The sequence below is a fragment of the Plecotus auritus genome (genome assembly GCF_963455305.1).
Source record: "Plecotus auritus genome assembly, chromosome: 9".
Taxonomy (NCBI): Eukaryota; Metazoa; Chordata; class Mammalia; order Chiroptera; family Vespertilionidae; genus Plecotus; species Plecotus auritus.
Window position 1 is genome coordinate 59885715 of NC_137783.1, and position 14029 is coordinate 59899743.

A 14029-nucleotide genomic window follows, 5' to 3' on the forward strand; every position below is an offset into this window, starting at 1 on the left:
GCGTGAGGGGGGACAGAACTGCTGTGTGCCTGTCATGGAGGTGGCACTCATCTGTACGCGTGTTAAAGTGCAGATATATCCACCTAGAAAACACGTTTACTGCATGTCACTTTAGGAAATTAAATTGAAAATTTGTGAAAAGTCCTCTTTGTGCCACAGGAAGACGTAGCAGGAGGCACCGCGAGTAGAAGTGCAGTCATAGGGCTGGGTGCCCAGCGTCAAGCCCAGCTGTGGGGGCAGCGCAGGGGGTGGGAGCTGTGGGCTGGGGGTTCTGCCTGCAAGGGCCCCGGGCCTCTCTACTCTGATCTTGTTTCCCAATGAACACGGGTGAGTGCATCAGACCCCTCCTCTGGGTCCACACAAGATGTACTGAGTGCTATATGCACCACCCTGACCAGGGAGCCCATCTCCTCTCCTGGAGGGAGGCGGTCCCTCTCCTTCCCTTCTAACGCCTCAGTGTGCTCAGGCTCCACAGCAAAGTAGCACAGACAGGGCAGCTGAAGCGACAGAAATTCACTCCTCACAGTCCTGGGGGCCAGGCATCTGAGCTGCGGGCATTAGAGGGTTGTTTTCTGATCCTTTGCCGTGGCGTGTGGATGGCTGTCCTCTCCTTGTGTCATCACGTGGTCTTCCTGGTGTATGTCTCTGTGTCCTAATGTCCTTTTATTACACGGGCATCAGTCATGTTAGACTAGGGCCCACTCCAATGACCGCATTTTACCTAATTACCTACTTAAAACCCTATCTCCAGATGCAGTCATATTCTGAGGTGCCGGGGGGTTAGGGTTTCCTCATATGAATTTTGCAGGAACACAATTTAGCCCATACAACTAGTTTTCTAGAATCTCTTTCTTATCTGTCAAAACATATCCAGGGCTATTTAGTTTAGGTAGTTCTTTGTAACTCATAAATAACTCAGAACACAGACAAATGGGTAATATTTTATCTGATTCTCTAGTAAGAAGGTGATGACACCCAAAACATTTATTTGTTCAACATCTTCTCTAAGGTCAGCATTACATACATCATATCATTTAAATCCTCATTTACATCAACAAGGTGGATCCCTGAAGGCCTGTGATGGAACTGGTCCAAGGTTCAGTTTGCATGGAGGTCCAAGTTCCTCTTGTACCTACGCGCTGTGGTCAGCTGCAGGATGACGGCTCAGGGCCTCTCTGCTCACCTCCTTCTCATGGACACTCCCACTGAACTGAGAGTTCGAAGACCTTTCTTTTTCTCCTCCCTCCTCTGATGCATTGCCACGTGTCTATATTGGAACCGCATCCCCTCTTACTCATAGAATCCCCTGCAGACTAAGGAGCAGGTTCTACCTGGCCAGGAGGAAACGTGTGAAAAGTGAGGTTAAAGATACATTAAACAGTGGGGTTCAGAGCATACAAGATACCAGGCAGTTGAACACAAATACCGGGCCTTTGTTGGAGGGACAGAAAGGGAAGCTGACCAGGAGTCTCTTTGGCTGGTAAAAAGGAAAAGAGTAAAGCCAAACAGTCCTGGGAAAGAGGAAACGACCCCGCTTCTCACAGGTTCAGAACGTTCTAGGCTTTTTCTAAAGGACCCCCCTGGGTGTCCAGCAGTTGGTCCACATCTGCTGTCTGACCCTTCCCCTCCTGCCAGCCAGTAAAGATGGCAACATCGGGCTCGAGTGGCAGGCTCAGGCCTGAGGCCTGGAAACCCTGCTTCTAGCACTTTCCTTTGTGTCTCAGCAAGACCTAGAGCGTTTGCGAATAGCCAGTTGAAGAGCATTTCCGTTTGTAGCCTGTGTGCCAATGGCCCATGCACTATACTTCCTGCACCCCCGAGCGGAGGGGGCTCGAAGGGAGTTATTCTGAGGGCCAGCAGATGTCAGGGAACTTCTTGATTCATCTTCTGAGACCCCTTGCCTCAGGCACGAGGAGTGACTCCTTAGCTTAAACCCAGGGCGGGCTCGCGTTGCCAAGGTTGCGGTCGTCACCTGGCGTACCAGCAGGGCTCTGCGGCAGGTCCTCCCTTTGTCCGCCCATGCAGCTACTTACCTTACATCTGCGCCTGCGCCTGGGTGTATTGCCAGCCCTGGAGTCTTCCCTAGTCCTACTGATAGGCTGAGACTTTTCTTTGAGCTACTTCTCAATGTACCCGACCCTCCCCTGAACCCTGGGTGCAAAGGAAGGCAGCATGGTGACCACTGTGCGGAGTCTTCACTGGCCCCCTTTCTCTGGCCTTTGGGAGATTATTTCCAGTGAAGCATGCTGGGAAATGTAATTAGCACATGGTTGGTTGTGCCAGCCAAAGTGTGCATGCCAGAAACGCAATAGGTTCTTTAAGGGTGCCAAGCACTGACATCATGCATCTTCTGTTGGAAACTGTATACACTTCACAATTTGGAGCCTCCTGTGTGCTGCCTCATATCTTCAATCAAATTATTATATCCTAGAAATATGCATAAGGGAAATGATTCAACACACTCTATGGGGGCGGGGGTTGGTGCTTGTAGTGGTAATTGAAGTACCTTTCCACTTATGAAAGTACTAACTTTATTTGTTTTTATTGCTTTTCTAGATGCAATTATTTATTTAGTGTGCTTTGGCTTTATTAGATTATGTTTACTATTGGAACATCATGAAAATGTATGAATACAACACACCAGCCACGCCAGCCTGGCGACCTGCATGGAGAGAGCTAGTGTTATTTTTCATATCCAAACGTAATGGGATAACTTAAGAATAAACAGATAATCTACACTAGAAAACAATGCGATTTCATGGTAATGTAATAAAACACCTGGACAATATGATTTCATAAATCTTGGCTCTAAAATTTACATGAGTTGGGTTTTGAGTGCTTATCTGAGGACACATGGCATTTCTAAATGGAACCATAATGGGAAATGTAATTAAACCGACGGCAGGACGGGATGGCTTTTTGTTGGCTGGTGAGAGATGATGACTAAGAAGCAATGTAGAGTTTGGGTGTCAGAAGACAAACAGAGGGCTCTCATCCCTGTAAACGTCCTTAACTTGGAAATGTCAGCGTGGCCAGTCTGCGGAGGTGGCTTGGCCCCGACGGTGCAGCTACAAGTTCTGCCGTGTTCTCTTTGTCTCCCGCTCCCTGTTCCTATTATGATGTTTCACTCAAAAGAAAAGGGGCTTTCTGCTTTGGGCATGCTTTTAAGAAGCTTAAAAGATGGTTCATTTGCCCTGAATTCTTGTGAGATAACCAAGACATAAGCACAAAAGAGCAGAAATCAAACCAAAACAACAGCACAACCAAAGCCAAAAAACAAAACGCAGCACCGTGGCTGCTTATGGGAAATCATGTGTCTTTTATGACTGTAAGTTAGCCAATGCCTTTTATTTTTCTAATTATGAATTAGAATTAATTAGCACATTGTTTAAATACATGCGCCTACCACAAAATTCAGGAAATAGAAACAAAGTATGCGATGGAGAGAACCTCCCTGGCCTGAGGGGGCGATGGGCACCAGGTCCTGGTGTTTTTCCACCAGGTTCTGAGGGTTTTCTAAGCATATAAATATATACACATCTGTTTACTCATACACACATTTACACAAATGACAGTAAAGCATACGGTACTCATATAGCGCTGTCATTCCTTGGAGAGACTGTGGCGTGTGCTCCATGTAGAATGCACCAGTCTCTGTGGATGCTCATTTAACAGTTTCCAGGTTTTTGCTGCGCCAATAAACACCCTCACCGGCAATGTTCAAGAGGACCTGTTTCCTTCTATTTCTTGTGGCAATCTTTCTTTAAAATTTTTTCAAGTATAGATAACATACAATGTTATATCAGTTTCGGGTGTACAGCTAGTGGTTCGACGTTTGTAGACCTTATGATGTGATCACCGCGAAAAGTCTAGTGCCCATCTGTCCCCGTGAGGAGTTATTGCAATATTATGTTCCCTGTGCTGTGTGTTACATCCCGTGACTCGCTTATTTTATAACTGGAAGTTGTGCTTCTTAATTCCCTTCAGCTTTTTCACCCATCTCCCACCCCTCCCTCAGGCAACCATCAGTTTATTCGCCTGAAAGACAAAAACTGAGGTAAAAGTGTGATAGTAAGTCCCAATTCTCTTGTTAGGAGGAAGGCTGGCTCTCACTTCGCTGTCAGTCATTTGCGTCCCTTCCCCTGTGAGCGCTCTGGTCCCACCCGTTATTTTTTCTTTGTTGGATATATGAGTTACAAATATTTTCCTCATTTTTTCAATTGTCCTTTGACTTTATTTAGAGACTATTTTGCCATATATAGCATGAAAATGTCCTTATTTTTTCTCTATCGCTTCCAAATTTTGTATCATACTTTAAAATACACTTCATATGCTGAAATTATTTTTAATTTGTTCACATATTCTTCTATCACTTTTATGAGCTTATTTTCCACATTAAAATGTTAAATTCATCTGGAACTTCTCTGGTATAAAGACTGGTACAGGTATATAATATATTTTTCAAATGACTACCTAAGTATCCTGCCACCATTTATTGAAAAATAATATTTGGGTTAATTTCTGGATTTTCTCATCAGTTCCATTTGTCTATTCACTTGCCAGCACCACAGTATTTTAATGATTGCAGTTTATACTTCTAAAATCATTGGAATTGGATCACCAAATATTTATTTCAATGATGTTCCTTAAACATGGTAAATATATACATATTTATGTCTATTTTATTCAAAATTCATTTTTTAAAAAGGTTTTCAAATTTTATTAGATGGATTTCCAGTATCTATAAAGATAACAAAATGGTTTTTCATCTATTACTTTGTGTATTATAGTAATAGATTTCTCTTTGCATTCCTGAAAGAAAATCAACTTAACATGATTATCTAACTTTTAATGTACTTCTTCATTCTCACTGAGTAAATTTGATTTAAAATTTATATTAATAAATGAGATTGTTCTAAAATATGCAAATTTCTTATTTTTTATGTACTGGATAATTTTAATTATATTGGAATTATTTGTTCCTTAAAGAAAGTTTTTTTCTTAGAAATTCTCATATAAAACTGCCTGTTTGTGAGAGAGAGCTTTTGACAATATTTTTTCTTTTCCCTTTTCCTTCCTTTATGCTCTCTTCCTTTTTTCACTTTCTTTTATTTTGTTGATGATAATTAGTACATTCATATTTTTTGGAGTTAATGCTTCTAATTTATATTTTCTGGGACATTACCCATTTTATCCCGTATTTCCAATTTTTTGCAAAAAGTTGAGCAAAGTAGTTTTTTAATTTCAAAATTTTTTTCTATTTACATTATATTCCCTTTCTTATTTCCTATTTTATTCATTTGTTTTTTTCCTTTAATATATTATCAGTTTATTTTTGTTTATTTATTTTTAATATATTTTTATTGATTTCAGAGAGGAAGGGAAAGGGAGAGAAGAGAGACAGAAACATCAGTGATGAGAGAGAATCATTGATCAGCTGCCACTGCACGCCCCCCACTGGGGATCAAGCCCGCAACCCGAGCATGTGCCCTTGGCCAGAATCAAACCTGGGACTCTTCAGTCCGCAGGCCAATGCTCTATTCACTGAGCCAAACCAGCTAGGGCTATTTTCAGTTTATTTATTTTATTGTTTTCAAAGCACACGTTTTTGGATGTTTCTACTAACTCGACTGTCTTTTTGTTTTCTGATTCACACTGCCTGGTTTTAATTTTACTAGTCCTTTGATTTTATTTAATTTATTTTGTTCTTTTTCTAACTTCTTCAATTGGATGCTTCATCCATTTAATTCATATTGTTTAATATAAATATTTAAGTCTGATTTTTCTCTGAGTACTGTGTTTTTTTAGGTCCTGGCAAGTATTATTTTATATATGATTATTTTCAAGATATTCTGAAATTTTAGTTTTATATGGGTTAAGTCATTTCAGAGAATTTCTAGATGGTAGCATTCTAGTTTTGCTATTAATTTCTAAGATTTTTGTTTCTGTCTCTTTTCCTTTGGATCAGAGACTGTTAGTAACATTATTTTTACTTTTCAGAATTAAAGTTTACTTTGGCCTCATGTTTAATTAATTTTTGCCAGTGTTCTGTGTTGATTTGAAATTAAATCATCGTGTCTCTTTGCAGGGCACAGTGGTCTGTGTATGACAATGAATTGTGTATACTTTGTTCAGGTTTTATATGTCCTTGTACATTTTTGTGCACTTATTCCCTTTGTATGCAATGAGAACACGCGTCTGTGAATGAGCGTGAGCAGAGCCCACGCTGTCACAGCAAGGCCATGTTGTGTTGTCTTTCAGCCGCGGATCGCTGAGGAAAACCTGACCTACGCCGAGCTGGAGCTGACGAAACCCCCGCGGGCGGCCAAGGGCATTCCCACCAGCACTGTCTATGCCCAGATCCTCTTCCAGGAGAACACGCTGTAGCTCCTCCTCTTCCGTGGCCCTGTGTAAGCCTGCCACCCAGTTATTTATGAACCTTGGAAAAGAAGTCCTAGTTTTTGTATTTTCACGTGTGCCTTCTGTGAGGTGAGGATTCTTCTCTTAGGGCGTTCCGGGTGCCTTTAGAGGTGCCGGGCTCCTCACCTCAAGAGTGGGGCCATGGCCCATGGACAAGTCTTCTGGGACAGTGTTTTCTGGGTATCTAAGGAGATGTTCTGCTGAGCCAAACCCCTTCCTGGTTTCAGCTTCTTCCTCTGGATTTTAATTCTTTTAAATATTAATATTAATCTTTTATTCTTCCTGTGTCTGTGATACTAGTGGAAATGCCACTGTAGGCCAAGACGTGAGTGGTAGGTATGGACTGATGGGTTTTCAGAAGATCAGATAGCTTTGCCAGGGCCCCCAGAGCAGAGCAAACGGCTTATTGCAAGCTGAACTCCAGATACTCCACACGGCGCCCGTGTTGTAAACAGATGCCCTAACCCTGCAATTTAAGGGGAGACAGGCACGTGGTGGGGAAGTCTGAAGTCTAACGGACAAAGAGCTGTCTCTGAAGCCCCTACCACAGACAAGCAGAGGCCCTGCTACGGCCCAGCCCTGCGGCAGCATGGACCAGCCTCGTGCAGAAACGGGCATCCTCCACGAAGGCCTTACCCTTTTCCAGAGGTGCAGGGGCTGCATCCGCGGCACTGAGGAAGGGGCCTCCAGGATGTGGGCCGAAGCTACCACTCTGACGGGATGTCTACTCCCTAGAGAGCAGTGTTGCCCGCCCCCAGGGTGGAGCTTTGCAGAGCATGTCAGGGAGGAGGGCGTGTGGTTAGACAGTGCTCACATGTCCAGGGAGAGTGTGAAGTGCACGCTGCAGGGAAGGCGGTCCTATACCTGGCAAAGGGCCTTGCCCTCCTCAACTGTGCGTGCACTTCCTGGTAGGTATGGGTGGGGGTTCGGCAGGATCTTGTGGCGTAGACACTGCAGGGAAGTTGCCCAGGGCCTTGCTAAAGCCTACTCATTCTTCCGAGGGCCATCCTGCCAACCATGTGGTTAAGGACACGGCTCTCATTGTGCGTACGCTCTGGGTGGTTACTATCACCCACGACAGACATTGTCTGGTTACGTAGGGACCATGTACATGTGATAAATTACATACTTTAAACACAACCTTGAGTGTGAGCTGTGCCCCTGTGCAACCACATGGATTTCACTTGGTCAACTATCTTATCCCTTAATCGTCTCAGACTCATCCTATATAATAAAAGGCTAATATGCAAATTGACCGAATGGCAGAATGACTGGTCGCTATGATGCACACTGACCACCAGGAGGCAGATGCTCAGTGCAGGAGCTGCCCCCTAGTGGTCAGTGTACTCCCACTCAGCCAGAAGCTGGCTCACAGCTGGTGAGCGCAGTGGCGGTGGTGGGAGCCTCTCCTGCCTCCGCAGCAGTCGGACATCCCCCAAGGGCTCCCAGACTGCGAGAGGGTGCCGGCTGGACTGAGGAAACCGTCCCCCCTGCCCCCCACCACCGAGCGAGTGCATGAATTTCATGCACCGGGCCTCCAGTGTTTATATAAAGGTGATTTATCCTCTCATAAAATTCTTGAAAGGGTTAGTGAGATTGTGAGATTCTGGACACTATAAATTGCTACACAAATACACTGTGTTAACATTCATGCTAAAGCCAGTTTGCGTTTTTCAAAATGAAATTACCATCAAAGGCTCTCATTCTAGTAACTTGAAAACGTAAATATTTGCCTGTGAACTTAGCTCTGCAGTGACACTCCCAAAGACCCATGCTAGCTTGTGCGTCCCTCTGGGTCTGAGCCCGAGGGCAGCCAAAGGTGTGTGGGAGTTTCTCTGAGGAGGACACGCTGGCCATGAGGGCCCTGCATACCTCTAGTAGAATTGAGCCCTCTCATGCTTTCTTGGAAAGCGTCCAAATTGAGAAATTGAGAGCAGGTAATGATTTTCCAGAAGCAAAAATAACCTGACTTTGCAAAGAGGAAGCCACTCTGGCTACACCTGCATCTCACCCCCTCCCTCTCTGCCAGGTGTCAAAGGTGGGGAAACACCACGCAGCTTTTGAGGAAGAAAGACCATTTGGAAGGACGCACTGGAACTTCGCAGAGCATGGCTAGGGAGGAGGGTATGCGGTTAGACAGTGCTCACATCATGTTATCACAGGCAGCATATCATGTGTTCTACAGCAGAGTAGCAGCAGGACCTGGGGACTTGATGTTTTGAAGAAATAAGAGATTTCCTAATTTGCACAAAGAGCCACATGGGCTAGTGGGCCCTGGGGGTGCCAGGTGCAGTGGACATGTGGAGAGGAGATGGTGAGAGCGGCAATGGGGGAGGAAGACCCAGGTCCCTGCAGGACTGGATTGAACTTAAATCACCCGAAAGCAACCCCACAAATTCTGGGGAGCGTAGGGTGATCACACATGGAAATGAATTCATCCCACTGAGAAGAGCAGCTTTTCAGAGCTGTAGCTGCAAGTTGGTCTAAAAGTCATTGGATACATTAAATTCAGGCTCTTTCTCCCAAACTCGTCCCAGCTTCACAAATGCACACTAAGGTGTGCGAGGGGGCCTGCCGGCGGAGGACCGAGGAAGCTGCGGGACTATGGCCCCTACTGACGGTGCTTCCCGAGGGAGTGGGGGAGCCACGTCCACTAGAGCTTGTCCTGCTCTGACCTCCAGATTCCATGCATGCTCTGTCTGACGGGGAGCAAGGCATGATGTGCTCCTAGTGCTCCTTTGAGGGGAAAGATTTTGACGTTACTATCACAGGAAACCTAAAAAATGGGTCTACCTGTTCATTCGCTACCTAATATGCCACCAAACATGCACTGACATTTCTGAGGATACATAAGAAGAAACTCATGCAAAGGGAAATTAGAGAGAGTTCTTAGACTTGCTTTCACTGTAAGGCATCTATGGGAACAACTGTGCATAAGAAGTGTGCAACATGTATGGTTGCTTGCACATTTCAGCAAAGTTAGACAAATAAGAGCCTATTGCTCAGACCGCAGTGGTTCTTGCAGGCAGAGTGGGTATGCTGAGGTGCGGTGGTAAATTGTGGCCTGGGCCATGCATGGCCAGGAGTCATAGTGGGAAGTAAGGAGGTGAGAAGAGGCACCCCCAAGCCTCACCTAAAGCAGCTGTGCTGGGAAAGGGTTGGGATTTCTTTAGGATCACCACTTCCTTAAAGCTTCATGACTGTTAGCTCACAGGGTAAGCAACAACCAGCCCTGTGTACTCCTGGTACTTGTTGGAATGACAGTGACATGGGACACTCTTCAGTGTGCAGGCATCTGGGTCATCCCACACATCCATAAGCCCCAGTACTCACTTGTGATAAGAACACTAACCCAGTTGGTGCTCTTTGGGACTATCCATGGCCTTGTTCATCACCAGCCCTGATATGCATGTCAACAACCGAAGCTGGGCCACGATTGGTCCAGAGCATGCATGAGGCAGCCTGGCTAGCCAGTCCTGGGAGAAAGAAGTGATCTCCCACCTTGGGCAACTAAGCTGGGATGCCACGCATCACATCTGCCCACAGCAATGTCTTAGCAGGCAAGAAGCCCGGGAGGAGGAAGGAGACGCTGAGAGAGAAGCAGGGAGGAGGCCCTGGACATGTAGACCCGGCTCCCAGCTTCTAGCCCCAGCCCCTTCTCTTTCCTGCAGATCTTCTCTTGCGTCAATAAACGCCCCATTTTCCTATTCTCTAATCCCTGGTTTTATCCCAGCTAGTCAGCTTGCAGCAGAGAATTCTGCCCAATGCAGTTTGTGTCCAAGCAGCTTCCCAGCACGGGAAGCAAAGGGATCGCACCAAGTGTCACCCAAGGAATCACTATGTCACCTGCAAGAACTGAGCTTGCAGCCTCTAGTGCCAGCGACACTGTGCTTTCTGAGGGGCCTCTCCAGACCCTGAAGGCATCTGCTCAATGAGGGGAGAGGCGTCCAGCCCTGCTAATGGGAGGCCCAGGCTTGGACGGGACACCGCAGGCTGGGGCAGCACTGAGAGCAGAGGCGGCATCAGGGAAAGGGCACGGGGGAGACTCACACGAGGGTTGGAGGGGCCTCTGTCCTGTCCCTGCCATCTAGGCTGGCTTCCACATGCAACATGCCTTCCCAGTGTCCCGACCCAGAGACCAGCATCAGACTTTTGAAGGCTATTATAAGGTGAAGCAACCACACAGTGGGGATATTGACCCCCACACCCCTGCACACCCCACCCCATATACTAGACACAAGCTGCTCCCTGAAATGGAAAACGGAAGAGACTCATGGTGTGGAGGAGGCTCTGTCTTCAGGGTGGCCAGGGAGCCTCAGGTGCGGTGGGGAGCCCTGGGGCCAGGTGACTAATGCTCCTGGGTTAGCATGGCGTGACCCCTGGATCTCCTTAGAGTGGGTTTTGGTCCAGGAAGTCTGGGCCTGGCGGTCTGTGCTTCTAACAAGCTCCCAGGGATGGCCATGCTTCAGGTCCCGGGCCATCCAGTGAGTGGCCAGGAGGTAAGCTGTTGGAAATGTGGACCTGGAACCCCTGGGGGAGGTCTGAGTGGTGGGGAGCCCCTGCTGGCAGGTCAGGAAACAGGGAGGGGCCTAGCATGGTAGGAACGGGGGTTGGAGAGGCATCTGGGAGTTTATCTGAGGAGGACACGCTGGCAGTGTGTGCTCTGCACACATCCAGTAGAATTGAGGGTGAGCCTCTGCTTATTCTGAATTAATTACACATTTCACATTTTAAAAACCAGTTTGTTTTGCTGGGAAAGTAATTCCCAACATGCACAAGGCTAGCAGCCTTGGCACTGAGCTGCCACTGCTCGGCTCAGTGCACTTCCTTCAAAACAGCCGGCGTCTTCCCGTGGAGCTGACCTGGGGGAGCCGCCTCAACCATGCAGCAGCCTGTGGTGGCCGCCAGCGCCCTCTCCTTCTGGTGTCATTGATGAAAGACGCCTCGGTGCCTGCATTCTAATAAACACAGCTCGATTAGCTTCCCACCAATTTAGTGTCTGATTGTTAAATGTTAATGTACTGCACCCTATAGCTTTAAATAGAATTAGAGATGTTTACAGCCTCGGTTAAATGCACCTTGTTCTTCCACATTAAACTTTATTGCAAGTGTCCTCCATCAGCACACGAGGAAAACTCATTAGCGGCTGGTCTGCGCGGGGCCGAGGCTGCTGCTCGAAGACCCGCCTTCTGGTCTCCTTTATTGGTTTCCTCACTGCTGGGCGGTTGGGCACATTGCTTCCTATTTATGAGTGATGGAACCCCAGACACAGCAAACACAGACACTGCTATGCCGAAGCACGTGTGTGTGCCGGTCTGAGGCTCCCTCAACTGCCCAAGCATGGAGCTCAGAGGCCCTGGCAGGTCCCATTGCAAGGGCCCAGCAACATCATGATGAAGTTTGTGATTTTGCTGCTGGGGAAAGTGAGGAGCTAGGAAGGGACCTGCTTCCCATGGGAGGTGGTCAGTCGGTGGCAGAGCCCAGCTGGAACCGGCTCTCAGCGTGCAGCTTCCAGCCTCCATGCCTCCCACACCGTGTGCCCCCACCCAGCTCTGCTCCGGGAGCCCCTGGTTTCCACTCTGCTCCCTGGCCGCATCAACCCTCCTCTTGCAGGCCTGAGCGCTGACTCCACCCTAGAGTTTCTGGTTCTCAGGGTCCCAGTTCAGAGTGCCCTGTGGATGCCCCAGCCCATCTCACGGTCTGTCCTACTTCCTATTGTGATCAACAAGAACCGAAAGGAAGTAATCCCAAAGTGCCTGGGAGCCGGAGGGGAAGGGTCAGGCCAGAGAGTTTGGAGTGTCTATCTTAGCAGCCCTGCTGGAGGGTCAGAACGTGCCAGGAGGCAGAGGTCAGTCTTCCCTGGTTCTCAGTCCCTCTGCGCGCAGACGGCCTGGAGGGAGGTGCACCTCCAGAGAGCAGGGCGCTGGGCCCTCGTCAGCCTCCCCTGGGGACTGCAGGGCAGAGGACAGAGGCCACCCAGGAAGTGAGATGGGCCACAGGCCCTGTAACAACAGACATGCAGAGGGATGCTGCGCCTCCCTGCTCTTCCTCATGACCGGTCCTGGAGACCCCTCCAGTGTACCATGAAGACACAGGCTGCGGGAAGGGAGAAGAGCTGCTGTGGGAAGGGTAACCTGGTAAGCCGAGGGGGTGGCAGAAGAACAATACATTGCAGAGGCAAATCTTTTACCTGAAGGCTCCTAAAATCCTGGAATTCTCCTCACTCCCAGCCCCAGTGTGGAGAGCGTGGTGGCCTGGCTACTTCTGGCTTTGATTTGTCCTCCTGACTTGGATAGGTCAGGGATTTGTGCAAGTCGCTGTCCCCGTGGTTTATTCCAGATAATGAAGAGGAGAGCAGAGAGGGGACCTCTGCTGATTTACACACTCCTGTGGGGCCTGATGACATCTGACTAGCGAGAATGGTTATCACGAGGGCATCGCCCGGGTGTGGGTCTTCCTGAGTTAGCTTGTGGTGACACAGTCATGTTGCCCCTCCTCAGGCTCCTCCCACCTTCTTCCCTCTCTGGCCAGCAATGGGCAGCAGCTCTACTCATCGTGGTTGATGGCCCTGGTGGCTGGCCCCGAGGATTTGAGGACCTCTCTCGCTTCCGCTCATCCTTCTTCACCGGGACCCTCTGCCCTTCTCCTCCACAGCCATCCCTTCCGCCTCTCCTCCACATTCCCACACACTCTCCTCCTAATCCAAGCTCACCCTTTCTCTTCTTACATACTCTCTGTCCCTTTATTCCATTTGCAAGTAAAGTGATGATTTGCACAGGTGCCAAACGCGGGCTATGAACCGAGCAAACACACCGGGCCTTCTCTCTGGCTCAGATGCCGGGCTCGGGGTCACAGGCTGGCATCCTTGCTCTCATTTTGGTTTGTTTGCTGCTGTTCTGGCTCTTCTTGCTCAGTAACACAAGCAGTAGCATTTGAGCAGGCTGTAGGAGCAGCAGGGTGACAAGGCAGACAGGGCCTGCCTCGTAGTTGCTGTGTGTCTGTGAGAAGCCCAGTGGGCTCTGGCCTGCAGCCCTCATGTGAGCACGGCCCGGCCAAGACCCAGCCGCCTTTTCGCGGAGCAGGTCCTCCTGGGGCCTGGAGGGCGATTGTGCTCTCCTGCCCTCAGCCCTGGACCCCAACCTCAGGAGACCGCAGGGGAGGGGCAGGCATGTGAGGGATCCCAGAGGGGGCTGCCCGAGGGGGGAGCCGCCCACCAGCCCAGGAGCCGATCCCAGGAGTCGATCCCAGGCTGGCTCTGCCATGAGCTGGTGCTCAGCTTCTCTGGGGATGAACCATCTGCTGGTGTTTGCTTGGCCTCTTGAGCGAGTGCAGGCAAGCCTGGTGCACAGACCTTCCCAGCACCCTGCGGGCCCTGCCATTCTCTCACGGGCCGCCTTCGGACAGTGCTGGGGGAGCGCGGCAGTTAAAGGGTGGCTTTTTCTCACAGGGACAGCGAGTCCCACTGAGGGCAGGCCCTATCTGCCTTGTCACCCCACTGCTCCTACAGTCTGTCGCAGAGTCTAGTGCCCACCCACCTCTCAGTGTTTAGAAAGAGAATGGAAGTGAACAAGGGCTGGGAAGGTGCTGTGAAAACTAAAAGAAACCACAA

The 14029-nt window shown here is 48.7% G+C and overlaps 1 protein-coding gene across 5 annotated transcripts in view; it reads left to right on the top strand.

The window, feature by feature from the left end:
* The window catches only part of VSTM4 (V-set and transmembrane domain containing 4), a 105306-nt gene extending 93766 nt beyond the window's left edge, over positions 1–11540 (top strand). For 2 of the 5 annotated variants that reach the window (XM_080640105.1, XM_080640103.1), the window contains one exon: positions 6262–7674. In XM_080640105.1, coding sequence (XP_080496231.1) covers positions 6262–6387 — 126 coding nt within the window. In that variant the 3' untranslated portion in view covers positions 6388–7674. Of the gene's footprint in view, positions 1–6261; positions 7677–11258 lie in introns of those variants that run through there. The other 3 variants (XM_080640100.1, XM_080640099.1, XM_080640101.1) reach the window with 2 other exon arrangements.
* The last annotated feature ends 2489 nt before the right edge of the window (positions 11541–14029 follow it).